Genomic DNA, 17255 nt, shown 5'->3' on the forward strand with positions numbered 1-17255 from the left:
GATCTAGTAGACAAACCAACACCAACAGCGGTGTACCCAGCTATTCGAACAACATAGGTTCTAAACTCAAGTCCTGTTAGCTGATCTGACAGCTTATCAGGTCCAACAGTTTTGTTGTACTCTACTGCAGATCCATCTACCCTGTAGTAAATATAGTAGCCTAAAAGCTTTCCATTCCGTTTTTCTATAGGAATGGCACCCCAAGATATGTCCAAGGCAAGAGAAGAACTGGAATTGACTTGAAAGTTCCTTGGAGCAGCAGAAGGAGCTTTGAAAATAAACAAGCAAGTGCAAAATGTTACCAGCTGTCACCTTAACAACAAGAGGAGAAACAATATCATCTTGAGTTAATGCACACTAATTAATGGTTCCAGAGTAGAAATAAGTAGGAAGAAACTTACTAGATTTCCTTGAATAAGCATCTGGGTGCTCATTCAACATTTTGACTGAAGGGAGGGGTGCTAATCGAAAAGACGGCTCTTAATCAAGTGTGTGTGTTTGTATGGGGGGATCATTATTATTCTACTATACTGATTCTACTGTAATCAAAGCTTTAAACATTAAAAGTACAGAGGAAATAGCAACAAGTTTTTCTTGTATCCCTGTTCTTTAAGAGAGTGAGGGAAAAGGAGGGGAGCTCATTCAAGATGGGCACTTGTTTGACATTATGAACTAGGAAGTGAGAGTGCATTAGGACAAGGACACTTATTTAAGGAAAGATGGTGTTCAGGTCAAAACATTTTTTAAAAGCCATGGGGTGAATGTAATATGTAATAATACTGTATGAGAACCACTCTCACATCAGGATTGCAGTATAATTATGTATATCTATTTAACATGTACTTTCCATGATCCGTGACCAAGAGAGAATTTCCCTTTACAATATCAATATAACATCAAGCAGACAGTAATCAAAGTTTAGTAATCAAAGTTTAATGTCTTTACGTGGGGCATGGCTACCCATCTCGCCCGAGCCAGAGGCTCATGTATGAAACGTAAGACAACAACCCACCCATCCCACCCAAGGGGAGGACATCCATCACACAGTAATCTCGTGCGTGGGAAATTAACGTCTCCTACCACTAACCCTGTAGGAGACGGGACCTCCATTTATTCGTCCCTATCCGAGAAGACTAGAATATCTAAACCATTTCTTGATGTTATAGAAAGGCAGCATATTCTCCTCAATTATTTTAAGACCTTGAGTGTTGGTCCGGCCGGGCTCGAACCCTCGACCTCCCACACATCAGTCCAGCGCTCTATCCATTGAGCTGACTGGGAGGCGGTTGTACTTTCCAGACAAGTGAAGAGGATAAGAGAATAACATTAATTAGGGATTATTTAGTCGATTCAATACCAAATCTCTGAGCAGATTAGATAGTAAGCAGGGCTCAACACTATTACAGTAGCTAACTAACCACAGACCAGTAATTCAGTTTTGGCGAGTGGTTTTCAATTTCCTATGGCCAGTTTGGCTAGTAAACAAACTGAAATTGTTCTAAGATCTAAGCTAAATCTTAAACCCGTCACCTGTACCCACAAAGTTACTGTTAGAAGCCAACTGGAGGATTTCAATATTAAAGATCTTGAAATACAAAATTGTTCCATTTATTTAGAGGAAAGAGAAAACCATCGACCAGGTTCATTCAATACCTCCTTCCTCTGTTCTTGCTGTAGCGTTAGCCATTTCCCCAGGTTTAACTGTGACGGCCTGGATTGTGAACGTGTAGTCTGTATAGTACTTGAGGTCTGGTATCACTCTGTTGTAGTGCTGCACGTGTGATCGCTCGTCTGCGCTCTGGTTGATAGGGTTTCCGAACTGTAAGCCGGTTTTAGTATTGTAGATCTTTATGTAATAGAACCTTACAATTCCATTGGAATTATCAGGCTTCTTCCATGTCAGATGAACATCATTAGCGGTTACGACCTGAGCCCTGAACTCCTTTGGAGGTCCGGGACCTGGGATGAACACAGAAATAAATAATACTAATAATAAGAATAAACAAAAATAATCGTTTGATCTACCAAACAAGTGATCGTACAGTCAGTTATTTAAGCGACATAGTTTTTATTTCATTGTGGTAAATACGCTTGCAAGATGAGAGAGAACGAGAAAAGGATGTAAATCACGAGCTAAAGGCGACTGCTGAGCTTTTAATGAACCACTATCTATTTTGCAACAGTCATTTTCGTCATCGACTTCGAAATTATCGTGGAATTAACAATACAAAGATTTAGGTACTATTCTTTGCATGAAGTGCGTGCGTTCTTTAAGGTTCAGGTTTTCGTCCTTCTCCGAGAAAACTCGAATGACTAACCAGTTCCAGACGTCATAACAAAGGAAGCACATTCGTATCAGTTATTTTAAGACCCTGAGAGTTGGCCCGGTCTGAGGCTTGGACCCTCGACTTCCCACACAGCAGTCTGGCGCTTTACAACATGAACAATCTGGTAAAAAGGTCTAAATGACGTTTCGCGGAATTAATTAACACTTGAAATACTTGAATCATTAGTATTTACTTACTATCTTCGAAAGTTGTAACATTGAAGATTTCAGAAGCATTTCCTGGTTCCAAGGTACTAACCCTGACTTTCACATAGTAGGTGGTATACTTCTTCAAGCCATTTATAATAAGTTCTTGCGCGCTTCCAGTCACTTTTCGCTCATTACTCTGTACATCCTTGCTGGTTCCATAAAATATTATATACTCTTTTATTTCTCCATTAGGGTGAGCTGGTGCATCCCACTTTACAAGAATTGCAACGGAAGAAACGGCTTGAACTTGAACATTGAGTGGTTGGCTTGGACCTATCCAAAAAATTAACAGCACAGGATTTGTACACGTTTGAGTAGTCCAATCATAACAAAGTACTGTTTGAAGTGCCTCAAATTATTCACAGCTCTCTCTTCAAGGGCGTAGCTTAGGATAGGAACGGGGCGGGGGAGAGGGTGCTGGGGTAACATACCAAAAGAACATCAGCAGAGTTTTGGCCATTTCTATTTGGTGACTTCCCTGTGCCTATAAAACTACAATTCTGCGCCTCAAGAAAAACACTGTATTGAATAGCAGAAACAAACGTTTTCTTCAGAAGTTGAATGTTGTTGACCCTGATTTACGTCTCATTCAACTGTTTAGTTATTTTACCGTCGATTTTGTTGTGTTTGTTTTGCTAATTAACAACCTCCCTAATTCAAGCATGATGATAAATCAAAGTTAATTTAAAGGTGACATACCTTTATCCAATGTCCTGACATCAAAGCAGGGGCTGAATGGTGACTCCCCAGCTTTTGTGAACCCTTGAACTTGGATGCAGTATTCCGTATATGGTTTCAAGCGCCTAATTATGGTGTCTGTCGATGTTGTGTTCAACCTGAAACTGTTTTGTTGGCCTTTTTCTTTGTATAAAACCGCATAACCCAATATGAAGCCGTTTTGATCCTCCTTTGCAATTTCATTCCACTTGACTCTTATGGTGTGCGCATCCTCGGCTTTTGTTTCTTTTCTATCAATGATTGGAGCAGAGCTGGGAGCTTTAGTCGTAAGTCAAAAATAGAATTAAAAGATCTATGTCAGCTACCATCTTTACCTAACTTATATATTGAATCTAAGAAAATCCATAAACGATATGAACCATGACGTATTGTTGGTAGGTCACCATTCTCAAAGACAAATAGTACATGGCCATGAACTCATTATCTCCTGTTTGTGCTAATGCTTTGGTTCTCTATATCTATTGCGTTTATTTACACTCAGTAAATCATCCGAGGAGATCACATTTGATGACCAAAAGCAATAAACACCCGTAACATTACATGATGGCAACATTGAAAATAATGGTGGTACTTGTTAGTTATTTGCTTGATGCTACATGTAGCTACCTCCGGCAACCATCGACGAAGAAAAAAGCCAAAAAAGCAAAAGAAACAAAAAACAAGAACAAAACAAACAAAGCGAAAAAAACAACCAATACCGTTAATGTACTGCACTAACCATCCTCATTTGTCCTTGCCGAGATAATGTCGGAAGACAACCCGGTTACAGATGTTTCAGCGTGCACTTGAACATAATAAGTAGTGAACTCATCCAGCGGGGCCAGTGAGTACTCAGTGGTAAAGGAATAAAACGATTTACTCAAGCTGTCTTTCGATAAGCCGTACATCACCACATAACGTTTAAAGACACCATTAATCTTCAGGGGCTTAGTCCACGATGCCTTTATCGAGGTGGATGACTCAACAGTCAACTTAAGGTTTCTGGGAGCTGTCGGAGCTAAAATAAGTCAAACACAATATTTCCTGTAAGTAGTTATTCAAATACTGCAAGTATCCCAGCTTAAAGAACAAAAGTATGCTTGACATATATCACGGTATATGTATGTATACTTTATGTTCATATTAATGTGGTTTTTTTTTCTTAGTTTAAGAGCAGATTTGATAAATCAAACTGGTTTCAAATGTCAAGAAAATAAAAAAAAAATAATCATAGTCATGTAACATTTGACAGATAACCTAACCAATGAAAACACTTTTTAAGGTGATTCCTTAGAAAAAAAAAAAAACAGGGTCCGAAATTGCGACTGCAGGGCTGCAAATAACGGCCGGTCAACGGACAATGTCCGGTCAAAATTGGGTACTGACCGGACAAATCCTTGGATTGCCGGACATCTTGTCCGATCCTTTATTGACTCGTTCAAAGAAATTTTAATTTTTAACTTTTTGATAATCACAAGGGACGACAGTCATGTTTCCGAAAGAAAAAAAAAAACCAATATAAAAAAAAAGACACTTAAGTAGTCGAGAAATTCCCGGCAGTCGCAAATTCCATCAAGTCCTGTCGCCAAAGTGTAATATTTAATTATAAGTGATTTTGCCAGATGTAAAGTAAAACGGACAATTGCGGTTGTATCTTGCTTAACCGTTCCACGTACTCAATGCGAGGCTGCTTCTGCAGTAAAGAGTAAAAAAATTATTCACTTGTAATTTTTATTACCAGACGGACTTGGATTCAGTTGTTTTTTAGTTGTAAAAGGATTACTGTGCCATCTGGGTTCACTATCGCAAGAGTTCCGACTGTTAAAATTTGACCGGCCAAAAAACGGGTAGTGTCCGAGCAAAAGCATGTTTGACCGGACAACGTGACCGGCGACTGCCCGTGAGTTATTTGCAGCCTTCGACTGACTGGTCGCCAATGCGACCAAAAATTAGGTGAGATACAATAAATATATGAAGTCCATATATTTTTGAACTGCGGTATTAGATGCGTATGACGGACGATCTTCGCAGTAGATAGCACTATTTAGGCAATAGTGGTTCGAATCCCGTACAGGCCTGATTTTTTTCAGGTCTGTTTTTCGCTATTGCCTAAATAGCGCTATCTACTGCGAAGATCGTCCATCATACGCAAAAATTAGGTGTTGGCGACCAGAATTTTAGAACTGGTCGCCAGCAGGCGACTAACCTTTTGTCCCCGCGGCATTTGAAATTTCAAGGTAAAAGGGCTTTTTTTAAAAGTAAACTTAAAGCTCTCGTGGTTAATTGTAGTAAAACGAAGCGACGATTTTACGATCACCGTATTTACCTGGCGCCATATGGTTTCAGCGGCTTCTCCCAATACGGATATCGCGGACGAAAACGTGACGTGGCGAAATCGTGACGAGATCGAAAGCGACGGCGGAATCACATGCCCTTAGTCCTTAATACTTTACTTAAATCCCTGTAAATTCCAGTTTTGAAATACGAGCTGTGGTGTTGTCTTAACGAGTACTACATGTGCGAAAGATGGCTATCAGCTCTTTGAGATCATTTCGTGATTTGCTGCTTTCAGGAGACGAAACATCCGCTCTGAAATGTTTCAGCGACTTAGATAAATGTTCGATTGTATTTTAGCCAGTGCAAAAAGAACAAAAGTGTCTCTATTATCTCAATATTTTTTATCGTGGCCATCGAGGTTGGCCGTCGACTTAGTGGGGACCGGTTCGAGCAATAAGAGTGTGAGGGCCTGGCACTAGCACATTGATCGTCGTTGTGTTTTCGTTCCGTTTCGGCGAAGCACTCTTAGTTGAATCTAGGTATAGAAAGAGGGCCCCCATATGTCTTAAACACAGAACTTAACAGGGTACCGGCATAGTTCTAACTAAATGGAAATAATAAGAGAAAGATATCCGAAGCCTTCACAAGAGGGCTCTTCGAACGGACAAACACGCTCATTGAGATGTAGGACTATGTTATCGGCTTTTGTGAGGTATGTATATTGCGTTAAATGAAAACATTTTGTTGAAAGGTTAAATTTTTTGCTTTACTTTAAACTAAGGTAAGTTATACCATGGGTTCCAGAGGGATTACGGTTTCTTTAGTTCGCGGCAAATTCAGCGGCGAAGCCGCGATCGTGGCGTGGCAAGTAAGAAACCAAAAAAAAAAAAAAAAAACACTTGTTTTTGACGACCAAACCCGTCCATCTGGCGACCAAAATTTTAAGGTTAGTCGCCAGTTGGCTCCCTTTGGAAAAAGTTAATTTCAGACCCTGAAAAAGCTATAAAAAAAATTGTTAAATTTCCCTAAATGTTCCCTTATCAATGTCTGTTTCGAAAAATACAGTAAAAAAGACAGGTCATCGTGCTTGTTTAAGAAATATGATGGGCCACTCTTACCCCATTTATGCCTGTACTGGCACTAATCACGCGCGTCATTTCATCGGTTCATTGTACATATTGTTGTGGCTAGAAGCAAAGGTTTTTAAAGTAACATGTGAAAAAAAAAAATTGATAGGTAGAAAGTATCGAGCGCATGGAACAATTTGATGTGTAATTTGTGGAAAAATAACGCAATTTTATACCAAATCGACTCGAAAAGTTCCTCGAGTCGTTGCTTTCAAGGTCATAATTTGCCCTATCGAGTAACGGGCTTTGTACACATCTTTAGCAATATCTCTTTTTTAATTTCTCCAATTTAAATGGGATAATTTGTACATCGAAATTTTAGCAACAAAAAATATAGGTCACCGTCGAAGAGCTAAAGACCATCGTACCCATTTACTGGGTCTATTGTTTGAAAAACAATACCGAGTTCTCGGAATAGAAGCGCGCGTATTCGCCAGATTACGTGATTATTACGCTCACTACAGGAAGCGCAATGCAATACTGAGGAGTCACCATAAGTATATTTTATTCACAAACTTGTAAGAAATAGCTCCCTTACCGCCTCCTTTTGGTTGTTTCCTCACAGATCCAGTAGACAAACCAACACCAACAGCGGTGTACCCAGCCATTCGAACAACATAGGTTGTAAACTCAAGTCCTGTTAGTTGATATGCCAGCTTATCTGGTCCAACAGTTTTGTTATATTCTACTGCAGATCCATTTACCTTGTAGTAAATATGGTAACCTAGCAGCTTCCCATTTTGTTTTTCTGTAGGAATGGAATCCCAAGATATGTCCAAGGTAAGAGAAGAATTGGAAGTGACTCTAAAGTTCCCAGGAGCAGCAGAAGGAACTTTGAAAATAAACAAACAAGTGCAAATGTTACCAACTGTCACCTTAAAAAAAGGAAAAGAAACAATATCATCTTGAGTTAATGCACACTAATAAATGGTTTCAGAGTAGAAATAAATGGGAAGAAACTTACCAGATTTCCTTGAATAAGCATATATGAATGCTTATTTAACATTTTAACTGAAAAGAGGGATGCTAATTGAAAGGACGGCCCGTAATCAAGAGGACGGGGGGGGGCACTCATTATTCTCCTGTACTGGTTCTACTGTAATTGAAGCTTTAAAAGCTATAAATAAAGTGGTGATTAAAACGGGTTTTTCTTTTATCCCTATTCTTTAAGAAAATCCCCTGATGAGTGGGCGACCACGAAACAGGTTTGTAGGGATGAACTTGTAGTTTACTTGTCTTTTTCCTCCCACAATATATATATATATATTATTAACCAATCATGAGGGCCGTACCGGGAGAATATTGGCCTGAGGTCTTGACAGTACAGACCGAGCGCAGCGAGGTCCGTACAAAAAAGACCGAGGGCCGATATTCTTCCAGTACGGTCCTGAACAAGCTTGGTTAATAAGAGATTTATAATACGACTGAAGTTCAAGGGACACAAGTGCGGTATCATTCAGGACCATTCGGGACAGTACCCGATCCAATACTGAGAGAATATTGGCCGGCAATAGAGCATTTTGATTGGTTGATTTTAGTTATTGGCCCTCTGACTGCCCGAGCCGTGTAACAATTATAATATATTGCACAATTATTAAAGAGAAAGATGAGAGCTTGTGATAGTTTTTTTTTCATTTTTCTCAATTCCCAACATCCTCACATGCTAAGTCAGAAGAGAAATCATAATTATAATTTTCTTGAAAATGTACTTGTTTTTGAACAAGAAAGTAAAAAGCAATTACTGTATTTTAACAGCTAATACATGAATATTGTACACTGTGCTCCAATAACTAAATAGGCCATGTCCCATCAAAGAGCAAGAGCTACCCAGCTCGTAATAATTATAACAAAAAGTGTTATCATACCTCCACTGGAAGCTTGTTTACCTGTAAAAACATTTAAATAAAACAGATAAGTTCTAACAAATGCTTACCTTCTTTACATAACCAGTATGTTTGGGTGTATAAATAGCTAGCAAGAATCTTATACAAAAACCTTGCATATAATCACAAAAAGTTAATGAGCATATTTCATTTTGAGTTAATTTGATCTTCATGGGTAAACATCATTGCAGTCTATGATGATGTACATGGAGGTTTGTTCCATGTTATCATGATATGCCTTTGTTCGATGAAGCACAACAATGATGTACTACATAATTTATTAAAAATCATTTATGCCACACAATGATTGGGCTCTAACAAATTCTACACCTGATTTGCCTCTGAGAGTGACTGCCTTCGAATAATTTCTCTCCACAACATCAATTTCTAGAATCAAATGTAAAGGTCATGAAAATAAAGGAAATTATCACCAGTTCAGGGATCAACTCCTGACTTTCAAACAAATTCTTCTTCTCAATATCATAGGAAATTTCATGATGGAGTCAGTAATTTTGACCTCATCCAGTAGGAAAACATCAAAATACCACTTGAGACCAAGGGCATTATCCACAGGTTGATAAGATTAAGTGCTCCAATGTCCAATGTTTAATTTACATCTCCCAGTTTATTTTTGCAAAAGTCAGAGCACCGTCAGGGGCTTGAATTTAAGCCTACAACCTATACTATCCACAGGATAAAAGGATTAAGTGTTCCAATCTCCAAGGTTTAATTTACATAGGATAGTTAGGTATAACTGACTGTAAGCATGTCTCATGCATGTACTGGAGCTCTATTTTCATTTAAAGGGTCAGTAAATACTAAACCATGGAATGACCAAAAACCACCTAAAACCACCTACAACTACCTATGACTACCTAAAACTACCTACAAACACCTTCAGAATACTATTTTTAATTAATGTAAAATGCACACAGGAAATGTTGTCTTGTTTTGCAGGTTCCCATCAATAGCAAAAACTAATAACCCTTAAAATTAAGTTACCCTCTGTGACATTTGCCTACCTAATGGCTTGCATGATCAGGAAAAAACACGAAGAAAATTGTGGTCAGTGGTCATCATCCAAAAATTTGGTGGACTTGATGAGTTCTACATGATGTAAGCTGATGTTAACTTGAACCTTTAATCTTAAAATCAAGGCCACCTTTTGGAGTATGAGGGCTCCCCACTCCCTTCCCTAGAGTCTGTACAGGGGTTAGGCTGGGTTACCACTGACACCCAGGGTAAGCCAAGAACTAAACTCAGAACAAATTAATGCAAGCATGTCGTAGGTTCCGAGAGCTGATTCAGACTCAATCAACTTCATGCTTGGAACTTGTAAGGATGCTTCTTGTAAGTGCATGGGCAGCCCAAGGTCTCATTTCTAGAAAAAGAAAATGATTAATTTATGAAAGCATAATGCGTTGTGTGACTTGCCTTAGGGTTAAGGCTTTTGGTGCTGCCTGCTCCCGTGTAAACAATCTTCGTGTTTTTTCCTGATCATGTGAGCCATTAGATGGGCAAATGTAGCAGAGGATGAGTTAATATTATTTTCAGGGATATTAGTTTTTGCTATTGATGGGAACCTGCAAAACAAAACAACATTTCCCCTGTGTGTTTTACATTTGTCTACAACATTGTCTCAAAAATGCCTCAAAATGATAAAAATAGTATTCTGAAGGTGGTTGTAGACCTGTGGTATTAGGTGGTTGTAGGTGGTTTTAGGTCATAATGATTCCATGTTTTAGTATTTACCTCAAACGGTCATCATCTTCTCTATTTCTACGTACTTGGTCATCTTTCAAATTGCCTTCAGGTACAGTATCACTTTCAGTAATTATGTTTAACATTTGATGTATCTTCTTGATTCTCAGTTATCATTATGGTTGAAATCTTCATGCTGTAAATTTGTAAGACTGCTACCAATGTCATTTATATTATTTTATATACAATGGATTACATTTCTTCAGCCAATCAAGAGCTTGTTGTATCATATGTGGCCATACTGCTTGAAAGTACATATGCCCTCTAAACCATAATTTTCTCTTAAGTTTTAGCATAATTACACCAGATCTTTCAGGGGGCATGGAAGTTGTTTACAAGCCTGATCACATTCTACTGGTACAGTGCAGATTGCACCTTTAATTTTCCTCTGTTGCCCTTTAGGCATAACAACCATCCTTTGAAATACTATTCTTTGAGCCATTAGTATCGCTTCTAATATTATTTTCCTAATGAAGCTAGTTGTGTAGGAGTTTCATTAACGTACCTATCATTAACTACAGCTTAACAGGGGAATTTTCCTCTTATGACTTTTGAGTGACATGTCTTGCATACAATTATTCATTACCACTGAATGATATTTTATTGTTGAAATAATATTCACAAGGGTACTTGCTAATTGGAAACTTTACGACGATTTTCTATAAAGTATTCAATTACAAACACAACAAATGAAATAAGAATCTTCCCTTATTTTGCAGTGAAACTGTTCAATACACGCATCTAGTTTATTTTTTATGTAACTTTCTAGGTTAGATATCTGTGACATTTCTGTCAGATCATATTTCAGAACCTCGTTCGTCTTTACCAGTAGTCTGTGTGTACGGTCTAAGTTTACGTTCTTGAAGTTTATTGCATTCATTGCGAAGTTTTTGGATCTTGGGTATATGACTACTCGGGCATACAGAGAGGACAATCGGTAAGCACATGTTTCTACCTTTCTTAGTACCATTTCGTCGGTTATTTCTAGTTTAGTTGATTTGCCGTTTCCTGCGTTCGTGTTTTATCACATCCAATTATTCAGATACAATGAAATATATGATGTTCATATATTTTGAACTGCGGTATTAGATACGTATGATGCACGATCCTCGCAGTAGATAGCTCTATTTAAGCAATAGTGAAAATCAGACCTGAAAAAAATCAGGCTTGTACAGGATTCGAACCACTGACCTCTGCGATACTAGTGCAGTGCTCTACCAATTGAGCTAACAAGCCAACTGGGAGCAGGCTGTTAAGTTGATTCGTAATAAACCCGTGAAAGTGATAAATCAGATACAATGAAATGTATGAAGTTCATATAAATTATTTTGAACTGCGGTATTAGATACGTATGATGCACGATCCTCACAGTAGATAGCGCTATTTAAGCAATAGCGAAAATCAGACCTGAAAACAATCAGGCCTGTACGGGATTCAAACCACTGACCTCTGCGATACTAGTGCAGCGCTCTACCAATTGAGCTAACAAGCCAACTGGGAGCAGGCCGTTAAGTTGATTCGTAATAAACCCGTGAAAGTGATAAATCAGATACAATGAAATATATGAAGTTCATATATTTTGAACTGCGGTATTAGATACGTATGATGCACGATCCTCGCAGTAGATAGCGTTATGTCAGATTTGGTAATGTGTACCCCTTTTAGTTCAAACACAACAGTAGATTGATATAAATTCCAAAAGTATTGAACTAAGTTATGCATAGATGGCAAATCTAATAGTATGCATCCCTTGTGGATGGTTATTGCCATAAACATCCCTTGCATGAGAGTCAAACACTTTGAAATTACCATTATTAACACAGTAGATAATACCAACAGCATTACATTGTACATTGAATGATTTGTATGGTTGTGATATCAGTGATTCAAAAGCTCTCTCCAGAGACACACAGCACTGACATCCCTATAACTGCAACTTCATCATGTACAATACTAGTGTAGCATTCGCTTATATTCAAAGTTGTAATTTTCTTCTAACACTGTAAGCATTGTCAGCAATTCTGTTAGCATCAAAAAAGACTGACTGGCTAATTGTGCATATTTTCCAAAGCAAATAATTTTGGATGTCATTGGTGTGTTTTTACTTCCACAGGTCCAAATGAAACTTTGTAGTTTTCTGCTTTTCTTAGATAGATGTCCAAATCTTTTCGGTGGTGTTGTACTTGGTTCATGATTTCGTTCAAGATGGTGGCATTCACGTGCAACACGAGTACAATTATAATATGCATACTTTGCATGACAGGATCTAAATTGTTGCACTTTTATTGTCACCATAGCATCACTATGCTTGGGTACACTAGTTTGATCGATGACCTTGTCAAGTATGTTACATTCCTCAAGGCTATTTAAGCTTAAAATGCTTTCCAATGAGTATAAGATTACACCAATACTGACAAAAACATGTAAAATGCTTACTGTGATTTTAAACGTAATACCCAATTTTACTTTACAAGCATCTTCTCATCAAGATACTTGTTTTGGTCGACATCAGAGAAGTTCAATTTAGACTCAGAGTTCGTTAAGAGTGAGTCAAATTGACAAAACCACGACCATTATTAATATTTGTGCTCATTTGGTACCTCACACGCAATCTCATATGAATCTCGTTTGAACTCATTTGATTGCACTACGACTTCACGGAAGTAAAATAGGGCTTACCTTCATGATTTCTTTAGTCTGCTACTGGGAAACGGCTGCACCGATTCGACTCTCTATCATCATATCCGAAAGATAAAAAGTTTAACTCACATAGCAAAGGTTTATTCAGTCCAGAAACATCCCTTAACACGGTGCCTTTTCAATTTGTAAAGTGAAATTTTCAAGAAATGCGAGATGCGAGAAAATGAAGCCATTGCTTAGGCAAAAATGCTCCTTCAAGCGGTTGGTTTTCTTTTTTCTTCGCCCGCCATTTTGTTTTGACGCATTTTATTTACCATATATGAAGTACCTAACCTTAAATGCCGCCGTACAAAATAATCGGCTAAAAATCGAAAAAAAGCGGGAATTTGAAGGAAACTATTCGTCTAACTTATACTTATTAAAACCTGGATCATTAGATAACGCAATTCAAGACTTTTTATTGGCTAACCATTATGGTATTTGAGCCAATATACCATAATCTAATATCTGTACATTGTAACATCCGGTTTCTTGCAAAATAAAGTCGAGAAGATTTGTCTAATATCTTAATATCATGGGGGCGTTTTTTTAAAATAAAACAATTATTCCACTCGCGCTTGTTGGATATGAGATGATTATAGTCAATTTGGCGCTGCGCGCCTCGTTGGCTATCTATCATCTCATATCAAGCGCACGCTCGTGGAATAATTGTTAATTATTATCCAACTACACCTAGACGAGTACGAATAACGCCATAGACGAGTACAAATATCACGCGGTATTTGTACTCGTCTATTGTAGTACCAGTTGAACAGGTTTTCTCGCATCGCTTGCGCGATGCGAGAATACGAAAAAAAAAAAAAAAGTGGCGGACAATTTGAATCATATTTCCGACGACGAAGAGTCAGAATGACTGGCAAATATAGATCAAAGTTCATTTGATGAATCGAACGAAGAAAAAAAGCTTGACGACCAGAAAATTTCTTCACTTAATGAAGAAAATAGAAACAACAACACAACAACGCGCCAATTCCGTTCCGCTTCGCAAACTTCTGTCACGCACTCCCCGTAAATAAATATCCGCGAAATTCACCCGCTGAAACAACAGTTTGGCGTGTTGGATAATAAATAACTTATTAGAAGTTTTGTTATGTAGTATCACTGAGTATTTATACTCGTTATTTGTATTTTGACGAGCCCGTAGGGCTCGTCAAAATACGACACAACTCGTAAAAATACTAGAGATACTACACAAAAAAACGTCTAATAAGATATATATATATATATATATTAAATGCCGTGTCTGATATTCCCCCCAGAACTTCCTTTCAAACTTAAAATTGTTTTTGGTGGAGACATCATTGAAAGTAAGGGCTTTTCCTTCTTTTGATCTATTTTCCATGAAATCTGCAGAATTAAGAGCATTTAAGCTGCGGTAATAGCCCCTCGACTGATTTTTCTTTCGTCCATCCGCAAATGCGTTAGGTTACGCATGCGTTAGGTTTTGCCGCGGAAACACGGACTTTGAGTCATTCGCATGGTTGATTTTCTATTCTGTTGCTTCAAGGCGTCGTTTTCCTTGCTGCTCTTCTTTTACAGAACAACCTCCATAAACTTGGTACACCCCCTAAAAAGTTACAAAAATTAATTTTCTCCTTAAAACCTCTGGAAATAGGAAAGTGCCTTCGACGAAAACGGATTTCCTCGGTTTTCCTCAGCCCTTATTATTTTCCGCTAGTTTCGCTAAATTTTAGACCTAGGGCACTTGAGCCTGCGTTGTTGACCACATACCTTCTGACGTAGCTTTTCATTATTCAGCTCTAACGGTCTCCGCCAATAATACCGAAATTTACGCGCCCGCCATTCAAGCCGCTGACTGTCTATGATTTCTGATTAAGACATGGATGATGGAAACCCCAAATTTCCGTGAAAAGAACAACCATGCAATCTTGAATAAACATGACAATGCGCAAGCTTAATTTAAACTTGTACACGGCAGTGGGTAAGACGGGATTCCACTTCATCCAAAGCAAAGAAACATTTTCCGTCTCATTTTACCATCGATGTTCCCTAATTTGAAATTTCATCTGCGGTTGTGCACATATGGTCTCATCGGTTAGATATACGTCATAATTTCTTGGCGATCTGTCTACGGGCAAGGATTAACTTTCTCTTTAATAGTGTATATTTTCCTTCTCCATGCTTCGTCAAAGTCTCATTACGGACCTTAGGGACCTTAAGCAAACCACGACGGTAACGGCAATGAAGACGGAGCGAAAAGAAGGATCTAATTATAATTATATTATTCTGCCAGTTATAATTGGCAGAATAATACCTCAGCACGTGCATTTTAAAACATTGTACATTTCTTATACGTCTCCTGCCAAACATCAACGTGAGATCGCCAAAATTTACATTGTCCAGAAATGTAAACACCGACGGAAAAATATTTAAGTTTAAATTTGGAACTTAACCCCGCTCACATACGTAATGCTGAAGTTGAGATGTGGCGCCGCAAGAGACGGTTAACACATCCAGCTGTTCGCGAAATTCTGACCATAACTGACTTTTTTTAATGGACGTTTTCTTCGCCGTTGCCGTCCTGACTGCTTAAGGTCCCTCTTAGGCAAACCACGATGGCGACGGCAACGAGGATATGGAAAAACAAAGGATCTAATCGACAGAACAATAGCTTAGCACGTGCATTTTAAAACTTAGGCCCGGTTCAGACACCGATCTTTTTATGAGCCGAACCTAATTCCTTGAACTAAGTGCATGAAAAGATCGGCGTCTGAATGAATTTGTAACAGCTATTTCAATTTGGAACGGCTCACCCGTTCTTCCCGCTTGGCTTGGCCGAGAATTTCGCCTTTGGAACGCCCTTTGAACGGCTTTAATTCAGACGCCGTATTTTTCATGTGCCGATCCTAACGCATAAGTTGTTATAATGTATTTTGCAAGCAGTTTGACTAGTTTTACTGGAACTGTATTTGGAACGGCCAAAAAGAACGGCGTCTGAATCAACAGGCGCACTTTTGTTAATTTGGGTCGGTCTAAATTCGAATTGAGTTCGGCTCCTGAAAAGTTCGGCGTTTGAACCGGACCTTAGTACATTTTTTAGCCGTCCTCTGCAAAACAACAACATGAAATCAGCAAAGCTTGCGTCGTCTACGAACCGAGCCCGCGATGGCAAATTATTTTAATTTCCATTTGGAACTCAAAGCTAGTTTCATACATTATGTTGAGTTGCGGCGCCGTATGAGAAGGTAAACACATGCAGCAATTTTTGAAATTCCAATTAAAAGTAGAAATTCAGTTTTTAATCAACGTCTTCCTTGGCGTTGCTGTCCTGACAGCTTAAGGTTCCCATTAAAAGAGAAAGTCTGAAGGGAAAGATCAAAGCTCGTGGCAAATGTATGAGCATACATCTATGCACAGAAGAAACCGCTCGAGACAAATCCAAATATTTTGGCTGGTTCGGTGGTTTACGAATACTGAAACAAACATCTTAGATCTATCTTTTTTTCCAAAATTGTTCTTGACTCCACGAAACAGCTGAACGTGTGTCCAATATCCAACTTCGAAAATAAACATTTTAGTCAAGAAGGATCTTATCAAAGAATATAGCCACAAATATCGATAAAATTGCATTTGCAATATTTAGGATTTTCGAACAATACCGAATATAAAAGTACACATTTGACACATTTACTTAACAATTTTTGCACGCATTTTGGCCACTCTCTGTAAGAAACAGTCGAAGATGGCAGCAGCTTTGCAGTAAAATAACATAAATACCGAAATGGAAAAAAGCTTCGGTGCGATCGATATTATACAGAGTTCGAAGATGAGCATCACGCCAGAACGAGAAAAGTGCTATAATAAACAAATCCTTTATACTTTCATCATAGTTAGTAGAGGTATAAAGCAAATAATTTTACCTGCATCCTTGTGAACTGTAAAGACGATCAGAAAAAAAATAATTTGAAATTGGCGCATCTGACGAATAATGAAAACCATGTTCGCATAGGATTTTTTTCCCTCTAACTGCCGGAGCACAGTTATTCTAAAGTTGCTCAGAAAGGAAATAGGAAGGGATTATTTGGACACGTGATCGAAGTGAACATTCTCCCAATGACCAATCGCGTCACGGGTGGGCGCGTCCAAAGGGAAGTGTGTCAACGTTTCGATCATCAAGTTATTTCTGTATCAAGTGACATTTTATACTGTTGGTGAACAAGGCTTTCGTTTGATCGATAAATTAGGGGACAGCTACAACTTCGAACAAGGCAATGTAGCCTCAAGCTCTCTCTG

The 17255-nt window shown here is 38.4% G+C and overlaps 1 protein-coding gene across 2 annotated transcripts in view; it reads right to left on the reverse strand.

The window, feature by feature from the left end:
* Positions 1 to 17006, reverse strand: part of LOC111342025 (phosphatidylinositol phosphatase PTPRQ) — a 60009-nt gene extending 43003 nt beyond the window's left edge. The window contains exons 1-8 of one of the 2 annotated variants that reach the window (XM_088733712.1): positions 12981 to 13374; positions 8523 to 8543; positions 7196 to 7532; positions 3993 to 4271; positions 3236 to 3532; positions 2525 to 2809; positions 1654 to 1959; positions 1 to 268 (exon numbers count right to left, since the gene is read on the reverse strand). The exon at positions 1 to 268 is cut by the window's left edge and continues 26 nt beyond it. In XM_088733712.1, the coding sequence (XP_088589838.1) occupies positions 1 to 268; positions 1654 to 1959; positions 2525 to 2809; positions 3236 to 3532; positions 3993 to 4271; positions 7196 to 7532; positions 8523 to 8543; positions 12981 to 12986 (1799 nt within the window). In that variant the 5' untranslated portion in view covers positions 12987 to 13374. Of the gene's footprint in view, positions 269 to 1653; positions 1960 to 2524; positions 2810 to 3235; positions 3533 to 3992; positions 4272 to 7195; positions 7533 to 8522; positions 8544 to 12980; positions 13375 to 16882 lie in introns of those variants that run through there. The other variant, XM_088733713.1, reaches the window with a different exon arrangement.
* Positions 17007 to 17255: the final 249 nt, after the last annotated feature.

Source organism: Stylophora pistillata, chromosome 9 (assembly GCF_964205215.1).
Source record: "Stylophora pistillata chromosome 9, jaStyPist1.2, whole genome shotgun sequence".
Classification (NCBI taxonomy): Eukaryota; Metazoa; Cnidaria; class Anthozoa; order Scleractinia; family Pocilloporidae; genus Stylophora; species Stylophora pistillata.